The sequence below is a fragment of the Tenrec ecaudatus genome, chromosome 4 (genome assembly GCF_050624435.1).
Source record: "Tenrec ecaudatus isolate mTenEca1 chromosome 4, mTenEca1.hap1, whole genome shotgun sequence".
Taxonomy (NCBI): Eukaryota; Metazoa; Chordata; class Mammalia; order Afrosoricida; family Tenrecidae; genus Tenrec; species Tenrec ecaudatus.
This window is the reverse complement of record NC_134533.1, coordinates 64,654,266-64,672,999: the sequence shown is the minus strand read 5'-3', so window position 1 is coordinate 64,672,999 and position 18,734 is coordinate 64,654,266. Positions and strand designations below refer to the sequence as shown.

General features: G+C 54.6%; 2 protein-coding genes across 2 annotated transcripts in view; both read right to left on the bottom strand.

The window, feature by feature from the left end:
- Positions 1 to 722: 722 nt before the first annotated feature.
- Positions 723 to 8,902, bottom strand: TPP1 (tripeptidyl peptidase 1). The gene is made up of 13 exons (XM_075546147.1): positions 8,820 to 8,902; positions 8,651 to 8,722; positions 8,233 to 8,372; positions 5,929 to 6,079; positions 5,624 to 5,751; positions 5,309 to 5,487; positions 4,982 to 5,180; positions 4,687 to 4,875; positions 4,380 to 4,449; positions 3,446 to 3,566; positions 3,192 to 3,350; positions 2,897 to 3,022; positions 723 to 2,723 (listed from the first exon to the last, which is right to left on the bottom strand). The coding sequence occupies exons 1-13, from the start codon at positions 8,861 to 8,863 to the stop codon at positions 2,583 to 2,585; spliced, it is 1,719 nt and encodes a 572-aa protein (XP_075402262.1). The 5' UTR covers positions 8,864 to 8,902; the 3' UTR covers positions 723 to 2,582.
- A 570-nt stretch (positions 8,903 to 9,472) lies between these two features.
- The window catches only part of DCHS1 (dachsous cadherin-related 1), a 38,641-nt gene continuing 29,379 nt past the window's right edge, over positions 9,473 to 18,734 (bottom strand). The window contains exons 12-21 of the mRNA XM_075546146.1: positions 18,562 to 18,687; positions 17,552 to 17,761; positions 14,960 to 15,838; positions 14,747 to 14,860; positions 14,417 to 14,628; positions 14,171 to 14,325; positions 13,875 to 14,005; positions 13,475 to 13,758; positions 12,992 to 13,130; positions 9,473 to 12,554 (exon numbers count right to left, since the gene is read on the bottom strand). Coding sequence (XP_075402261.1) covers positions 9,943 to 12,554; positions 12,992 to 13,130; positions 13,475 to 13,758; positions 13,875 to 14,005; positions 14,171 to 14,325; positions 14,417 to 14,628; positions 14,747 to 14,860; positions 14,960 to 15,838; positions 17,552 to 17,761; positions 18,562 to 18,687 — 4,862 coding nt within the window. The 3' untranslated portion in view covers positions 9,473 to 9,942. The remainder of the gene's footprint in view (positions 12,555 to 12,991; positions 13,131 to 13,474; positions 13,759 to 13,874; positions 14,006 to 14,170; positions 14,326 to 14,416; positions 14,629 to 14,746; positions 14,861 to 14,959; positions 15,839 to 17,551; positions 17,762 to 18,561; positions 18,688 to 18,734) is intronic.

The following is an 18,734-nucleotide window of genomic DNA, read 5'->3' as shown; positions in this document are numbered from 1 at the left end:
TGACCTGGCATTATATAAAACGATCTAAAACGTGGGTGTCGTATATTTGGACATATACGTGCTTGCCATAGGCAGGGAATGCCATAAATCCTCCCCTGCATAGACCCAACACCCCGCAGCCATGAGGTGTCTGCCAGCCTTGCTTCCCCTCTGCCGCCTTGTCTTCCAGCCACTGCACATGTGGAGGACAGAGTAGAACCGCACCCCAGGGTTTCCAAGGCTGGGAATCGTGACAAAAGCACACTGCTGTCTTTGTCCCAAGGAGAGTGCCTGATGGGTTCAAACCAACCATTTAGCAGCCAAGCCCTGTAACCATTGTGCCACCAGGGACCCTGGCATACCCTCTCAAGCTCACTGCCACCAAGTTGAAGCCCACTCATAGTGACCCCATAGGACAGGGTAGAACTACCCCTTTGTGTTTCTGAGACTGTAACTCTTTGCAGGAGTAGAAAACCTCTTTCTCCCTCAGAGTGGCTGATGGCTTTGAACTACTAACCTTGTGATCAGCAGTCCAATGTAGAGCGCCTGATGCCACCAGGGTCCCCCTTACATCCCCTCTAGTTCCCTTTTTTGGCCTTTTCATGGTTCACTGTAGAGCTAGAGAACCCTCCCTCCCAGCCAAGTGCCCTAAGAAATAGGGGCTGTAAGGGGGAAGCCCAGAATATTGCCTTTTAGAAGGTGAGAGAACGAAACGCAAAGGAACTGCAAATGAAAGTGTGGGATTCTCAATTCACCAAACATTTATTGCATTCCTCTTTGCCAACCACTGAACTTGGGCTTGGGGATACAGAGTTCAATAGGACAAATTTCTAGAACTCTAGATACCAAGGCTTTGGAAATAAGGCAAACAAAGGAGTTATTTCAATACTGGGTGGTACCTTTGACGCTGGAGGTAGGCAGAGTGTGGGAGTGCGAGGAGGAAGACATCTGCCTAGTCCAGGGTGCCAGGCAGTTTGTCAGCATTTTTTCATCTTCTGATTCCCGATCCTTCAGTGAGGCTGGCATTTTGAGAATTCTACTGAGCAGATGAGGAAACGGCCTCAGAGAGGAGGAGTTAAGTTCTTGGGTTAGCATATATCAGAACCCCAAATAAGACAGGTTTGATTTATTATTTTTTTTCATCTAGGATTTTTCTGTCATACTAAAATCATCTCATTGAGCTTCAGGGAAGCAAAATGGTTCACACAAGATGGTAACTTCCGAGCTGAGTCTTTAAAGAATTATGGAAATATGCCAGGCAGAAGACTACATACACTTTGGTGACTATGGCAGTGAGTTTGGTTTGGGTTTTAAGAAGTAGGAATAAGCTTGAACAAAAGTGAGATGATGGAGGTGAAGGAGTGTGACCGTGGGGATGGGGGGCATAGGTAAGGGGAGAGGATAAATAAGTTTTTTACTCAGGCACAAATGGCAAGGAAGAGACCTGGTCTTATGGGCCTTGATTAAGAAGTCTAAACTTTACCCAGTAACCTTTGATGCGTTTGAATCAAGTAAGTGATCTGATGGGATGCACGTTTTCCTCTGAAAGGTAGTTTAGGAAGGACAAGGATGCTATGTTTGGTAGGGCCGCCTATAGTACAGAGGACAGAGACTAAGACTAAGCTAATGTTATAGCAGTGACTACGGAGGTAAATGGACGCGTTCTAGATATCCTTCAATTATCTTCAATCGGTGGAACTTGTGGGTTGATAGAAACATTAAAAGGTAAAACCAGAGGCTTTCTAGATTGAAGGCAGGGGCTATGAAGGAAATGAGAGTCTAGCATGGCACTTAAGTTTCTGACTTGGTCAGAAGAAGCATAGTGTCAATCTTTAGGAAGAACCCAGAGAAATGGGACAGCTTGGGTTTGGGATGGAAGGCGATGAAGTGTTGTGTATCTTGCAGCTTGCATTTGAGGTATCAGTTACTATTGGATAAAGAATTGCATTTAGTTAGATAATGACAACTGGAAATATCAGTGATGTGTTCAAGGGACCATGGGTGGCGTCAGAGGAGCAACAGCCTGATGCTGGAGCGATGGCAAACAGCAGCACTCAGTGAGTATGCAGAGAAGGAGACGTCCATGAAGGCGGGAGGCAGGTGTGGTTCGAGAAACAAAGTCCTGGAAGCTAAGGAAGGAGAGGGAGTGGAGACCACAGCAGAGAGCCCCTAAAACAAAGAGCGACAAGTGTGTGCTGCCTGAAACGGGCTGATCCTCAGTGAGCCCAGTGTCGGGGAGGAAAGGGCAAAAGCAGAGATCTCATTGCAATGGACAGGAGTGAGCGTGAAGTGAAATAGTGTACACAGTAAGGTAGGCACTCTTTGGGGAAGCCTGGATGAAAAGAGAAGGAGGAGATGGGGGAGGAGCACCCCAAATGCTGATTATGATATTTTGTAGGGCAAGAGTGTGTGGACCCCGGAGTATGATGAAGCCAGGAAGGGCTGGGAGTCTAGTCCAGCTCACAGCATGCCATGGTTAGGGAGGTAAGCTGTCTGTAGCAGTCAATGGTTGAGGGTTCATATGGCTTCCACCAGGGCGAAATAAGGGACCAAGCCACTGGCTGCAAGGCAGGAGACAGATCTTCTCTCTTGGCAGGAAAAGGTCAAGGGTTGAGTAGTGTCTTCAATAGATCTGGGAAGTTGGGTGTTCCCCAGCCTGTCACAGGATCCCAGCCAGGGCCAGAGCAGAACCCCTGACCCTGCACCTCTTCATTCAGACAGGACTCATGGCAGCCATGGGTCACCTAGGGGAGAAGTGGACGTCAGATCTGGGTTGGTCTCGGTACTACCGAATTGCACATCCTGCACCCGTATTCACATCCTAGAGGTTCCCCTGCCCCATCAGAACTGTTCCAGGTAGATGACCAGTGTTCCCCAGACTGCTCTGAAAGCATCACACCCTTCCGTGCACACTCACATCAAAGAGGCCTGCTCCGTGCTTCTGGTAGAGACTTGGATTGAGAAAACCGAGAGGAGGCTGGCCATTGAGGATTCTGTGCTCATTAATCAAGGAGAGGATTCCTCCAAATACAGGAGTGGAGGCCTGAAAGTGAAGCAGTTCAAGTAGAGGTTAGGGTGGGGCTGAGTAGTTCGATTTATTGGGGCATCTAAAAAGATCAGAGATCTCTTGAGTCTGGCTTCTGGGTACAAAGTGTTGGTGGTAGGGATACGAGTAGGTCCTGAGAGGGGCTTTGGGTCAGGCTAATTCTCACCGAGGTGCCAGACACCCATGGGATGGCTATGCTGTTGCTGACCACCCAGTAGCCGTCGGAGAGTGCAGCCACATCGGGGTAGGCACGTCCACTGGCATTGTAGTAAGTAGACGGTGGCAGGTGGGGGCTGGAGCTCAGAAACTTGGCTACAGCTTCCTCCTGAAAGGCAATGTGGAGTGAATGTTGGCCTGTGGCCTTCCCAGTAATCTGATGAACCCTCTACCACCTATCCATCTCCACAAGCATACACACACCTGGTATGGAGGCCGTGGGAACACATTGCTGAAGCCGCCACCACTGATATAGTCAACAATCTCATTGGTGACGAGGAAGGGATTCCGGAAGGATGTGCCTCCCACTGTGGTAACATAGGGGCTGAGGGCAGAAGACAACATTCAGCTTACAGGAGGAACTGTGAGCACCTCCAGGATGTGTGGGATAATTACGTGCGGCCTAATCCATGAAAACAAAACAACCCACTGCTGTAAGTTACTTCTGACTCCCAGCACCTGTGTTAGAGGAGAACTGCCCAATCGAGTTTCCAAAGCTGCCCTTCTTCATGGAAGCGGATAGCTTCATCTTTCTCCTGAGGAGCAGCTGGGGGATTTGAACCTCCCACCTTGTGATTAGCAGCCCACTGCTTTACTTACCACACCATCAGGAGTTCCTGGATCTTGCTGACCAAAAAACTAAACCCACAGTCATGGAGTCCATTCAGACTCCTAGCAACCCTAGATGGGATTTCCAAGACCCGCTGACCTTTATGACATCAGAAAGCCTCCTCTTTCTTTCAAGGAGCAGTTGGTGTGTTCGAACCACCAGCCTTACAGTTAGCTGACCAACACTGTACCCACGGTGCCACCCTTGAGCCTTCCTAGAGGGACCAGATTCCATGGGTCAGTGTTTTCAGCTTTTAAGGAATGGACTGTGGAATCGCTGTTTCTCTACAGGACACCCACCAAATCTTCACAAGATTGCCTGAGTATTTAGGGAGTAGGTGCTATATCTCACCCATGAGACCTGCGGCTTGGGACCTGCAGGAAGAAAAACCAAGTAGAGCAGCCCTGGAAGGTAAAGCTGAAGGTTGAGTAACAGAAGGTTCTGGTGGGGTCGAGACAAAGGTTCTAGATCATGAAGCCAAAGGTGAGAGGTTGATGGTCAGCCATAAGGGTGGGCTAGGATGCCTACCTGGAGGCAGGGAAGCTGGGACGGAACTGATGCCTTCCAGAGACAGACCAACAGCCAGCCCCACTGTCACCTGCGAGAGACATCAAGTTCAGCACTCAGATTAACTGGTCAGAGCTTGGTATGCGAGTTCAGGAGTAAGAGTGGAAATTCAGCTGTCAGTCATGACTGCGGGCGGTCAGAGTTTAGAGGTCAGGATACTGGTCCTTGTTGAGGATCTGGGTTCTGATTTGATTCTGAATCAGAGCTCAGAGTCGGGTCACTGGGGGTGAGTGGCAGGGGGGCATCTAAGTTGAAGGTAGGCAGTCACCTGAGGCAAAGAGCATGGTGAGACCCCGGGCAGCGGCCTTCATGAACTCAGTGTTGACCCGCTGTATGTAGGTGTTGCTGAGGGAATCCTCGTCATCTCCATAGCTAATGGTGTGCACGTGCGGCAGGGCCGACTCATTACTGAGCACGAGGAGCCACTGTAGGAAGGGCTCCTGCGCCTCATGCCGGCCTGGATGGACGGGGAGAAGGATACCAGGTCAAGAGAGTCCCTTGGGACAGTAGGGACCAACGCCCACCCCAACCCTTTTCCCCACCAACCGACCCCCTGGCGGTACCTGGGTTACTGTAGACCCAGGTGGAGATGTTGGCACCGGCGCTCATCAGGTACTCCACGTCTAGACTGGCCTCGATCCCGGCCCGGCCCTGGCCCTGTTTTCCAACCACGTGGGCTATTGATGTCTGGTGCACAAATTTCCCACCAAAGAGGTGCATGAATTTAGCCAGGTCTGATTCGTGGAAGTACTGGTCCAGGAACTGTGGAGGGAGCAGAGGCACGCCGTGGGGGTAAAGGATGATTTATGATGAGGGTGAGAAGCAGGATGGGGAGGCACTCAGGACATACCAGATAGCTGTGGGGACCTGGGCTGATTGGCATGGCTCACCTGGGCACAAGCCTGGCTGTTGTTGGTGGCACCAGAGCCCACATCTCGTGCTGTCAGGTTGTACCGCTCCCGGATCACAGCTGGGGTCACCCCTAGGTGCAGGCCAACCGCCCCTGCCACCTGCTTCTCATGACGTTGCCTCAGGGTCGATGTAGGAGGGAAGCGGTGCAGACCCCCCACTTGAGGAGGGATCAAACTTGAGGAGGAGCTCTTAGAGACTCCAATCCCCCCCAACCCCATTTTACAGCTGAAGCCCAGCTTCCCTGGCTCCAGGTTCTGCCTCCCCAACCCCCCACCAAACCCACTGGGTGTTACCAAAGTCCACATGAGATGCCAAGGCCCGTGGGAGCTGGTAGGGTTGTAGAGACCTTACAACGCTGGTCTTTGCAGGTCCCCCCACGTAGCGATGGAATTCAGCCCCAGAGAGCAGCAGCTCTGCCTGTCTGGAGGGGAGAGACCAGAGAAGGTCAGAAATCATGCAACAGAGCCGAGGAGGTCCCTGGAGCAGCCCTGGGAAATGGGTCCTCTCCTTCCTACAGGCATCCAGCAAGCTCGCCCCTCCCTCCCACTGGAGTGACCTGTCACCTGGGTGGGACATGGGGTCAACCATTTCCTCTCACCGGACGCTCAGCCAGCAAGTCAGAAAGTCCTGTGTGGTCACTGAGTGACAGTTCCGGGCGCCAGCTCCCAGCAGCCACTTGCGGACAGTGCGGAGGGTCAGTGGTGATGGCCTGACCAGTTCAGCCACATCCTCAAGGGTCAGGTATTTCCCTGCAGGGATTCAGAAGGGGCTCTCACCTTCGCTCATTGTTTTCCCACCTTGCCTGCCTTAGACCCCAGCCAAGAGACATCCAAGCTTCCCAAGGAGCCTGGAGCAAGGTCTTGAGGATGCTCAAGTAATCTTCTGGCAAAAAGGAGGGTTGTATAGCTGCAGGCTATATGGGGGTGGTGAACAGGTGGGGAGGGGAGGCTGGAGAGACTTGTTCTGCCAAGGTTACATCATAGTATACATTGCCACGATAGTGAAAAACAAGCAAATAAGTGAACAATTTCCACTTTAAGTTCCACAATAAAAATTTTCAAACCTTGTTGTTGTTAGGTGCCATCATCAGCCCCGGCTCATAGCGACCCTGTGCACAACTGAAGGAAACACAGCCTGTTCCTGCACCATCCTTACAATTGTTCCTAAGCGTGCAGCCATGGGGTCCGTCTATCTCATTGAGGGCCTTCCTCTTTTTCGCTGCCCCTCCATTTTACCAAGCATGATGTCTCTGCAGGGACTGGTCTCTCCTGACAACAAGTCCAACGTATGCAAGACAAAGACTCGCCTCTAAGGAGTATTCCGACTGTACTTCTTCCAGGACAGAGCAGTTTGTCCTTTAGCAGTCCAAGGTACTTTGAATATTCTCCACCAGCACCACAATTCAAATGCATGGATTCTTCAAACCTTTTCAAAACTCACTGTCCTTGAGTTGATGCGAACTCACAGCGACCATATAGAACTGCTGCCGTGGGTTTCTGAGACTGTTTACGAGAGTAGAAAGCCCGGTCCTCCTCCTGTGTAATGGCTGGTGGTTCCGAATTGTGGAACTTGTGAATCGCAGCCCAACTCTAACCACTACTCCACCAGGGTTCCTCATCTCCTCCACTCCCGAGGGGCTACCCCATTGTTGACTTTGGGGAGCCAATTGTACAAAATGGCATCTACAGTCCCTCCACTCTTCATGCTTGCTGTTTTCCTTTTTAACAATTTCTAATTTATTGGGAGCTCTACAGAGATAATAATCCATAGTTCAGTTAGATCAAGCAGGATTGTACAATGGTTGCCACCCACCATCATTTTCAGAACATTTTCTTTCTTCTTGCACTCTGGCTGATTTTCCTCCAAGGTGCTGGTGAGTCACTGTTCCTGCATGGAGCAAGGTACCCAAGCCCTGGCCTCCTGGGGGAGTGTGAGCCCACCTCCCTCAGTGCTCACTGCTGCTGTGAAGGGCAGGGGACACTGCAACTTGACCGTGGTCAAGGTTGTTTTGGAGCCGAGTGGGGAGTGGAGTGGAGGAGACTGCAGAGAGCAGTCAGGGAGCTGGACATTGTCCAAATGGGAAATAAGCAACGGAGTTGGTGGTAGTGGAAGTGGAGAGAAGTGAGCGATCCCGTTTTAAGGGGTTGAAACTAGCAGCCTTGGTGTCTAAACAGAGGAAGTGATGTTTGAGGAAGGAACTTGAGATGGCAAGCGCTTAGAGCCACTAGATCAGCGGTCCTCAACCTGTGGGTCGGCACACCTTTTTGGGTTGAACGACCCTTTCATGGGTTGCCCGATTCATAAAGTAGCAAAATCAAGAGGACCTGATGCCAAGGGCTTAAGTGGAGAGCAAATGTTTTGAGAATGATGAGGGCAATGAATGTACAGATGTGCTTTACACAATTGATGTATGTATGGATTGTGATAAGAGTTGTATGAGCCCCTAATAAAACGTTTTTTTAAAAAGTAGCAAAATGACAGTGCTGAAGTAGCAACGAGAATAATTTCATGGTTGGGGGTGAGTCACCACACATGAAGTGCATGAAAGGGCCGCAGCTTTAGGAAGGTTGAGAACCCCTGCTCTACATGCTATTCCCGACTCCAAGGACAGTTGCTAAGCAGCAGCGGTAGGAGTTTTGAATCTAGAGGCGATCACAAACCTCGATCTTAGGGTTCTAGCTTGAGGAACTGGGGGAAAGGCTGAGGGGACCAGGAGGCGTTAGTTAGGCATTATTACACTTCAGTTCACATTTCTGGGCAGCAGCTCTCCAAAAAGCCATAGGCTACTTCTGCGACAGGCACGGGCGGGGTACGACTCCAACATGCCCTACATTACCCCACCCCACCCTCCCCCGCCCAGACCAGTGCCACTCCCACCCCTCCCCCAAGTTCCAGCATGCACCATAGCGAGGAGAGTGGGGATCCGACACAGCCTGCACCACGTGGGCGAGTCGCTCCAGGTTCCGCTGTCTCAGGGCAAAAGTGAGACTCAGCTCTTCCTCCGGGTCCAAACGGCCCAGAGACACCCAGCCTGGGGGCAGCCTGCAGGTCAGGGGTTAAGGTTCAGGGACACAGGCTTGGTTAAGGTGGAAGTGAAAAACATAGGTCTTGGAAATCTAGGTCATAGAGAGAGCTCATGTCAGCTCTCGGGCTGATATGGGTCCCGGGAAGTGAAGGATGGGGGATTGTGCCTAGAAACCCCAGGATGAGGCGATAGGGTGGGTCCCAGGGCCAGTGAGGGGGTGAGAGGCTGGGACGAGGAAGGTGGGTGCGGGACTGGGCAAGGGGAAGGAAGAGGCACTCGCTAGCAAACCACTCACGTCCGCTGCTGGTCGGGCTCTGGGCTGTAACTGCATTTCCCAGCAATGGAAAGGGCGAGAAGTCCTAGGAAGCTGCAGGGCGGGGAGCCGGGTTGTCAGTGTTTCCCATCCCAACGCCCATTCTTTCGTCCACCGCTCCCAAGCATTGGGTGGGGGGATATTTTCTTACCAGGCTCGGAGTCCCATTCTGCCTTTCTGCCTCCCTCCTGTCATGTGATCTATCACATGACCCTTATAGTCTTCCCGCACCACTACCCCCACCCCCCTTGGCTTAGCGCCACGCTCGCTCCTCCCTCCCTGGGAAGGGAGTTTCCGAATGCTGGGGAAGGGTGCCCCTTCATCTCTCCCTCTGGCCTGCCAAGCAGCTCCCACCAGGGTTCCCCGAGTCCAGGGTGGCACAGTAAAGAGAATCACAGGTGTAGGGGATTTCAGGAGAATAGTTTCACTATCTGAGCTCAGATCTCATTTGTAACACAGACACTGTCATATTAAAACTCATCTGTCTCACAGGCTTGCTGCGAAGTCACCCTGAGATAAAGTTGGCAGATGGCTCAGCAGAGACCTTGCCACGGCCAAGGCTCAACAAAGGGGAGCTGTTACAGACTGGATGCACAGTGGCCCAGGGAGAGCCACGCCGCCGTTGAGCTGCTCTAGCCTCCCTGCTGCCCTCGTCCCCACCTCCACATGCAGCCAATCCCCCAGCTCTATGTCACCACCAACCTCAGGCTAGACTCCTGAGCTCCAAGACCTCCGCATGTCCCCCCACCCCCTCCAGCTTCCAACACCCCTGCTGCCCCCCACAGAGCAGAGTCGGAGACTGGATACAAACTGCAGTTTATTAAGGCTCCAGAGTGAGAATTGGCACTTGGTTCTGGGTAGGGGTAGGGGTGTCAGTGGAACCCACTGGAACTAGGCCCCTATGGGTTAGAGAGACCTTAACCCCCGTGCCCCCCAATAAATAAAGTCTCAGCCCCACCCCAGGGTGCTGGTGCAGGGCAGGAAGTCCTCCGGGAGAACCCAGGGCTCCTGCCTCCTTCATGTTTCCTCCCCAACCCCCTACATTGGACCAGGTCCCCAGGCCAGTACCCCAACAGGGCGCCTCTGGTGCTGGTGCTCTGAGGGGCTAGTATACAGGACCTGCCCCAACTGGGGGAGCTGGGGTGAGGATCTGGGGCCCCAGGGTCGCCTCCCTTGTGGCCAAACATGGTCCGAGGCTGCCCAGGGCAGGCTCAGAGTGGGGCCTGCATTGGGGACACTTCGCATCCCAGGTCAGGGCCCAGCCCGGGCCACAGCTAGAAGTGCAGCTCTGTGTCATCAGGTGGCTCCAAGCCAGATTCTGAGCTGAGGGCCGAGGCTGAGGGGCCCTGGGCCACCCCAAATGGCGAGACAACGGGTGAGCGAGCAGCCAGAGGGGACAGGGAGGGTGAGAAGCTGGGGGACATGGCAGCTGAGGACAGGGAGCCTTCGTGGCTGATGGGGGAGCGGTGGGAGGCCGGCTGGAAGATGGCTCGGGCTACAGCTGTGCTGGCTGGTTTGGGGGGCACAGACTTAGCTCCTGGGTGGGCCACGGCAGTGATGAGGGGTGGCGGGTCAATGCGGGGAGCTGGAGGACAGGGCCGGGCTTCATCCTTGAGCCGGGCAATCTCTGTGAAGACACTGGCTAGCGGCTGGAACTGCGGGCACCAGCTCAGCAGGTAGTCCCAGTTATAGCTGCCACGAAGCTCCTCCTCTCCAGCCACGATGGCCGTCAGCGCGCCCGCCACGCACGGCTTGCCGTCTGCTGGGAAGCCATAGTCCCCGGCGGGTGCAGGGCTCAGACCACAGCCCCCCAGGAAAGCGGTGGCGGTGGCAGGGGGGCCCTCCTCTCGGTACAGGGTGGCTCCTGAGCCTGGCAGCAGCAGCCCTGCCTTGCGGCCCTTGTACCACGTGTCAGGGGCCGGCGGCTCGCAGGATGTGTCACTCAGTCCATCCGCATCCTGCTGGATCCCCGAATCGGGGCCACGGGCGGCCAGGGAGGAGGCCACACTGGCCACACGCGGAAACTCGTTGATCATGCGGATTTCGTCATCCTCAGCGGCCTCTGCGGAACCGCGGCCGCTGGAGTGTGAGGGGTCCAGGGAGCCACCGCGGGGGTAGGGTCCCCCAGCTCCTGGTCCACCGTAGCTGGGGAGGGTCTGATGGTACAGGTGCTCTGAGGGCGGTGGGCTAGGTGGCTCCCGGCCCAGCTTCTGCAGGGATCCACTGGACAGGGGTGCCGCCTGTGACATTGGGCCCGGGGCTGCCTCAGTCTTGCGATTCCGTGCCCGTACCAGCCCTAGGACCAGAGCTGCCAGTGCAAGCACCACGACTACACCAAGCGAAGCTGCCACCGCCCCTACCAAGAGCAGGTTGAGGTCAGGCGCCAGACCCAGGGCGGTGTGGGTGACATCCATGGTCACAGGCACGGTGGCGCTTCGAGAGGCAGGCAGTGGCCCTCGGGCCACTACCTCCAGCCTCATCTCCCGTGGTGCCTCACGCCGGGTCCTGCCCCCACTGCTCGAGGCACCTGTTCCACTGCCCGGGGCCCGGCTGTCCACCCGCAGGTACAGGGCCCCTGTAGTCTGGTTGATACCAAAATAGGGTGAGGAGGTGGCCAGGGAATAGAGCACCAGGCCATCGGCACCCCCGTCCTCATCGGTAGCCTGCACGCGGCCCAGGCTGTGACCGCGCCGGGCACCTTCTGGCACTTGGAAGTAGAAAGCTGGAGCCAGGAAGACAGGGTCATACTCATCCTCACCAGTCACCAGCACTGACACGGTGACCGAGGCCGAGAGATTCCCAGCATCTGTAGCACCCACCAGCAGCCGAAAGCTGCCGGTGTGCTCATAGTCAAAGGGCACGCGGGCCCGCAGCTCCCCAGTGGAGCCGTTCAGAGCAAATGCCTCCCGGCCCTCAGGTCCTGGCCCAGCTTCTAGCAGGCTGTAGCGGAGCCTCCCAAAAGCTCCGGCATCGCCATCAACCGCATGCAGAGTGGTGACAAGAGTACCCGGAGGCTGGTTCTCTGCCAGGCTGGTGCTGAGCAAGTTCAGTGGAAAGGCCGGGCCATGGTCATTCACATCCTGGACCTCAATTGTCACCGGGGCTAGCGCGAAGTGTGCCCCAGCAGGGTCGGCAGCCTGCACGACCAGCTGATGGCGAGCCTGGCTCTCACAGTCCAGGGGGTGGGCCAGGCGCAAGGCCCCTGTGCTCTCATCCAGCTCAAAGAGCCCCAGGGGGTCCCCCGAGCTGATGGTGAAGCGCACGAGGCCGTGAGGACCGGGGTCGGCGTCGGAGGCCTCCACGTGCAGCAGCTCAGTGCCAACAGGTGTGTCCTCAGGCACCGCCATATGGTAGGCTGCTCGGGCGAAGACAGGTGGGTTGTCATTAACATCCAGCACCGTGACACTGACTGGCACTGCTGAGCTGCGGGGTGGCTGTCCCCGGTCAGCCGCAGCCACCGTTAGATTGTACTGGGTCATGCTCTCGAAGTCCAGAGGCTCAAGCAGCACCAGGCAGCCCAGCGCCCGGGGTCCTGGCCCTCCACCCTCCCCAGCCTCGGCCAGCCTGGGCTCCAGTTGGAAGACTCGGCCCCGGTTGCCACTGACGATGCTGTAGTCCACGGCAGCATGGGTGCGGCTTCCGTCGGCGTCTGTGGCTTCCAGGGTAAGTAGAGTGGAACCAGGGGGCAGGTCCTCAGTCACAGCCACGTGGTAGTGCTGCAATGTGAAGCTTGGGGCGTGGTCATTTTGGTCCTGGAGCTGCACATGCACTGTGGCTCGTGCAGCCCGGCCCGGCACCCCGTGATCACGTGCTTCCAGCACCACATCCACCACGCCGGGGCCCTCCTGGCCCAGGGCCACAGTTTCTACTGTCATGAACAAGGTCCCTGAGATGAGAAGGGAACGGGAAGAAACAGGCTTTCAGCAGAGGCTATGGGGGAGAACTGGAGAGTGACTGACACATCAGGGTCTAGGAAATGACCTCTGGAAATGGACTCCAAGTTCAGGGAAGGACTCTGGGTCACGCAGTCAGGGAAGGGCTAACAGTAGAGATGGGTGATGCTTTCTTCCCTGGGTCAGACACCAGGGTTAAGAATTTGAATGCCAAAAAAAGTGTGACCTGATGCAAAGGGCTTAAGTGGAGAGCAAATGCTTTGAAAATGATGAGGGCAAAGAATGTACGGATGTGCTTTATACAATTGATATATGTATGGATTGTGATAAGGATTGTATGAGTCCCTAATAAAATGTTAAAATAAATAAATAAATATATTCTTCGATTAAAAAGTGGCCTAGCAAGCTAGCAAACCAGGGAAAGACGCACCGTTGTTGGGGTCAACACTGAAGCCCTCGGCAGGCGAAGCCAGGTGGTAGGAGATGTGACCGTTGGCACCCGAGTCCTGGTCAGTGGCAGAGACGGAGAGAATGGCGCTGCCCGGGGGCGTGTGCTCAAGCAGGGTCACCTAGGGTACCAGGGAAAGTGTTTCTGGCCAAGCTTTCCAGCTGCACGGGCACCCACTCAGCCTGTGCGCCAAAGTTTGGCCCCTTAAGTGCCACTTGGCATCAAGGTTGGAGTCCCACTCCATAAAGTTCTACTGAGAATCGTCTCCCACCCTTTTGGTGCTCAGGTTGGGAGAACCTGCCTGGACGCGGTTTCCTTGAGAGACTGGCTTGGAAATGCGGGTCCGAGAAGGGAACCCTCTCCTCTCCAGGGTACTGTCCCTCGCTCCGCTCCAAAATCCGGGTCACTTCCACCCAACAGGAGCCACCTTGGGCCTGGTGTGAGGTTGCCCCAGGTCAGCAGTACCTGGTAAAGGCTCTGTGAGAAGGCAGGTGCGTTGTCATTAACATCTTCGATGAGCACCGTGAGGTTGGCACGGCCCTCATGAGGCCCGTCGTGTGCCAGCAGCTGCAGGGAGTAGCGGTCATGCTGCTCGAAGTCCAGGGGGCCCGTGAGGGAGATGCGTCCCCCGTAGCGGCCAACGCTGAAGGGGTCCTGGGGTCCGGATGGGCTCAGCACGTACCACAGCACTGGTCCTGAGTCCACATCATTCCCTGTGACCTGGGCGATCTCGGAGCCCAACAGCGCATCTGTAAAGCAGGGGACAAGCGTGTCTGGCAAAAGTAAGGTGTCCCAGGGGGGCCCCCAGTGTAAGAGACTTGTCTCCCTGCCACATTTTGTATCTCTCACTTTACCCAGCCCTCACCTTCTGGCACTCGGAGCTCCCAGGGCTGGGGGATGGTGGGGCGGTTGTCATTGGTGTCGATGACCATCACCGTCAGGGTCGCTGAGCCCACCAGGGCTGGGCTTCCTCTGTCTGTGGCCATCAACACAAGCCTGGGCACAGAAGACGGTCAGCGGGTGGGGCAGGGCCAAGAGACAAGGGGCAGCCTGGGCAGATCAGAGCGGGAAGCTGAGAGGACTTAGGGCATAGCCTGGGGATAGAAGGCTGGATTTGGGCTTGACACACCCAGGTTAAGGCTTTACAGGGCTGGGCCTCACCGCGTTTCTGCCCAGATCTCACGGTCCAAGATGGCTGTGGTAGTGATCGTGCCAGTGGCTGGGTCCACATGGAACAATCCTCGCGCGGGCTGGGAGGCGGCCAGGCTATAGGAGATCTGTCCACCGGAGCCTTGGTCCAGGTCATCTGCCTCCACCTGGAGGAAGTAGGAGGTTGTGAGGCACTGGCCCAGCCACCGACCAGTCCTCTACCAACCCCCATCCTCACCCTCTCAGCACACCCCATACCTGCAGCAGGGGCCCCTCCAGGGGCCGGGACTCAGGCAGGAAGGCCACGTAGTGGGGCCGAAGGAAGCGGGGCGCATTGTCATTGGCATCTTGCAGTGTAAGGGTCAACACTGAGAAGGCAAAAGCTCCCCCGCTCTCTGCCTGCAGCACCAGCCGTAGCCGTGGGCTTACCTCGAAGTCCAGTCCCTCAGCCGAGCGCACTGTGATGGCTCCTGGTGGGGAGGCAAAAGGGCGGGCCCTCAGGTAAGGGCAGCCCCTCCGTACTGGTGGCTCCTTGGTCCAGAGAGTCTGTTCCCGCCCTCAAAGCCTGTCCCTGCTCCTGTGCCTCACCTGTGTTGGGCTGGATTGAGAAGACCCCTCTCTCGTTCCCGCTGAGAATACTGTAGGTGATCAATCCATGTGAGCCCCCTGCATGGATGGCCTTGGGGGAGGCAATGGGAGTTCCTGCAGAGGACACACATGGGGTGGCGTGTGAGCCCTGGATGGCGGCACCTTGGGTGCATTTTTGGCGAGTAACCTGTGGGAAACGGCTGGGGGACCCACCTGGCGGTGCATTTTCCCGGAGCGTGGCTTCACTACTAGCCCGGGGAAAGCGGGGTCCACGCTCAGACTCTCCTTGCAGCCCAACGACCACCACGCCGGTGGCAGAGCGAGCTGGACGTCCAAGGTCGGTGGCCACAATGAAGAGGGCGAGATCCTGAGGGCCCAGCATTGCAGGGGAGCGGGCCACCCGGATTTCACCCGTGTAAGAGTCAACTGTGGTGCCCGGGGGAGGGGTGCCTGCCAGTCGGTACAGGATGGAGGCATTGGCACCAGCATCACGGTCCTCAGCTCGCAGCGTGGCCAGAGCCAGGGTCGGGGTGTTGAGGCTGGGGCTTGGGCGAGGCAGGCGCACTCGCAGGGGACTGGCAGGGAAGGTAGGTGCGTGGTCGTTGACGTCACGCACTGTAATGGTGACAGGCACGGTGGTGCTCAGGGGCCCGGCAGCTGCCCCATCCACCGCACTCACAGAGAAGGCATAGCTGGGACACTGCTCTCGGTCCAGCGCCACAGCCGTGCGCAATTCCCCAGAGCCCGGCTCCAGCAGGAAGGCTCCTGCTGCACCAGCACCCAGGTAGTAGGTCACACGGCCGTTGGCCCCAGTGTCAGGGTCATGGGCCTGTAGCTGCAGCAGCAGGGTCCCTGCAGGTGCGTCCTCGGGCACCTCCACGGAGTAAGCTGGCACAGGGAAGGCTGGCGCGTGGTCATTGGCATCCAGCACAGTCACAGTCACAAGCAGAGTGGCACTGAGTGCCGGCTGCCCTCCATCCCGGGCCTCTATCTTCAGCTGGTATGCTGGCTCCAATTCCCGGTCTAGTGGCCTCCTGGTGCCGAACTCCCCAGAAGTGACATCGAGGACAAAGGCTCCTGCTGGGTCCCCATCTGCAGAGAATGGCAGCCCATTGAGGTGGAGATGATATGCAGTGAACAGCAGAGAGAGAGAGAGAGAGAGAGAGAGAGAGAGAGAGAGAGAGAGAGAGAGAGAGAGAGAGAGAGAGAGAGAGAGAGAGAGAAACAGAGAAACTGGGACAGAGATAAAGAGAAAGAGAAAGCCAGGTGAGCTGCTATTCTCAGACTGGTCTGAGGAGCCCTGGGATTTCCTTGAGATCTTTTCAGGAAGACTATACGATCCGAACTAGTTTGCTAGCAATACTAAAATGTAATTCGCCTCTTGGATTCTCACTAGCCCACATATGTACTCTGGAGTTGTCCAGACGCTGCATGAGACATGATGACGTGATCGTTCAACAGCTCATGTGCTCCTGGGTTCCCTAGAATCTCTAGGGAGTAGGTTGGAATACAAATGTCTGTCTTCTGAGAGTTAGGGTTTGTTCCCTTTCTTGAGTTACACCTGCTGTAATGTCCACACCTCTCTATTGTCCAATAGAATGTTCTTTGAAGTTCTGGCATTCTCTTGTGCCAATGCAGATGCTTGGCAAGTGCATTTATTGGCTTCTTTTGCTATGGGTTTTCTGAATTTTCTCTGTTTAAGTATCGAATATAGTCAATATTGGTGTATATATAGCCCATGTAAACAAAAGCGCTGCAGATCTCAAAACATTTTCAGAGTTTGAAGTGTAACGACAGTGTAAAATCAAAAGGGCGACATTTACCCAAGGACAATGTTCAGAGGATTAGAAATAAAGAAGATGTATAATGCTTCTGGATAAGACTGAATTTTTGAATTGTATGACATGTGGATGAAGTGCTAACACAACTTTTTTTTTAAAGGAGAAACAAGACCAGGAAACAGGGAGAAATCAGAATATGTAATGGCACACGGAGGGGATTGCAATGGATGCATAGAAATAAACTGTGTATGAATTGTTGAATGGAAAGCGAATGGTCTGTTCTGAAAACCTTCATTCAATTCACAATAAAAAGTGGTTTCTTTCCCCACCCCCGACTCTCATGACCTCAATTCTACCTTACAAATCCAGCTAGACCAGAGCATGTATACTGGTACAGATAAGAGCTGGAAACACAGGGAATTCAGGACAGATAAACCCCTCAGGACCAATAATGACAGTGATACTAGGAGGGGAAGGGAAAGCTGGGCAGGAGAAAGGGGGAACTAATCACAATTATCTACATATAACCCCCTCCCAAGGGGACAGGCAACAGAAAAGTGAGTGAAGAGAGACAATGGTCAGTGTAAGACATGAAAAAAAATTTATAAATTATCCAAGGTTTATGAGGGAGGGAGGGAAAAAATGAAGAGCTAATACCAAGGGCTCAAGTAGAAAGAAAATGTTTTGAAAATGATGACGGCAACATGTGTACAAATGTGGCACATTGGGATGTATGTATGGATTGTGATAAGAGCTGTATGAGCCCCCAATAAAATGATTAAAAGAAAAAGTGGTTTCTTCTTCTTCTTTTACAGAAAGGAACAGGAAGATAAAAAATAGAGACACAAAGGGAGATGAAGAGCTGGCAAGGTTTAGAAAGGATACTCAGACGCCAAATGTGTGAAAGAAAAAAGAAGAGAGGAGGGGAAAGATCCAGACCCACCGACGGAGGCCGACACAGGGTCGAGGAGGACAAGTGCAGGAAGAGTGGGGGCCGGGTGGATACATGTGGGACAGTTCTCACCCAGGATGCGGTACTGCAGCTGCCCGTTGGTGCCCACATCAGGGTCAGAGGCCCGCAGTGTGGTAAGAGTTTGGGGGTCCTGACCCTCGGGAACCTCCAGAGAGAGGTGGGCACTGCCAAAGGTTGGGGCATGGTCATTCTCGTCCTCCACAGTCACACGAACTGTGACATGGGTCAAGAGGGGAGGTAAGCCCCTGTCCCGGGCATACACTGTAGGGAAACAAAGTCAGTGAGATCGAGCCTGCTTCCACCCCATGATGAAACCTCTATTGCAGTGTACATATGCGTTCACAATATACACACACAGACTGGACAATATCCCCCCCCCTTTCAGGCACACAGGGTTTCAACAAACATGAACACATGCATCAGAAAATGTTCTTTCCCATCTCACCCTCGCCTGCTTGGTGCAGACCCAGAATCTTGGACTAATGGTGTGACAGGCAAGGCAGTGACTGAGGTACCAAGAGATCTGAGTTGACACTCCAGACCTGTCATTTCTAGGATGTGTTTGCTTGAGCAAGTTGCTTAACTTCTCTGCCACTCAATATAATCTGAGGGAATCTCGCAGGGGGATAGCTGGGACACCGCGACATTATGCGCTGGAGAGGCATGTGCGGCCACAGGGCTAACTACCTTGAAGCCAATTCATCTTGCACCCTGCCAAACTCTTGACTCCCCAAACCAACAGAAGACATTGCCATCGAGTTGATCCTGGCTTATGTGTTTACGGAAGGAACTGAGCTCCACTGTTCCCTTGGCTACAGTCTTTACAGAAGGAGATCAACAGACCTTAATTTCACCTCACTACTTAGTGGGCTTAAATTTCCCACCTCGCAGTTAGTAGCCAAGAACAAACAGCATGACTCTCCAAATGGGTGCAAAACAGAACATTGGCTGTGTTGTATCGGGCAGAAGCCTCTAGAAATGCAGTCCGTTGGGGTTTTGCCCACAGAACGCTGGTGCTTGTGCTTACAATATCTCCTGCCCTTGGTCCTGTCAACCCATACCTGTCAGGTTGATTTCTTCCTGCTCCTCCCGATCCAGGACCCGAAGAGTCCTGAGAACACCAGTGTCTGGGTCCAGGAAGAAGCTTTCACCTGACACACCTCCATAAGTCACCTGGCCACTGGGTCCTGAGGACGGACAGCACGGAAGAAGATCAGAGGCTGCTTACAGCCCT

What these genes read in the sequence shown, in the direction of transcription:
- TPP1 (XM_075546147.1), bottom strand. Translation starts at nt 8,863, where the DNA reads ATGACAGGAGGGAGGCAGAAAGGCAGAATGGGACTCCGAGCCTG. An exon ending in AGAATGGGACTCCGAGCCTG is followed by an intron (nt 8,723 to 8,819) that starts GTAAGAAAATAT and finishes CCCGCCCTGCAG; the next exon opens with CTTCCTAGGACTTCTCGCCC. An exon ending in CCCAGCTTCCCTGCCTCCAG is followed by an intron (nt 3,567 to 4,379) that starts GTAGGCATCCTA and finishes TTCTGCCCTCAG; the next exon opens with CCCCTATGTTACCACAGTGG.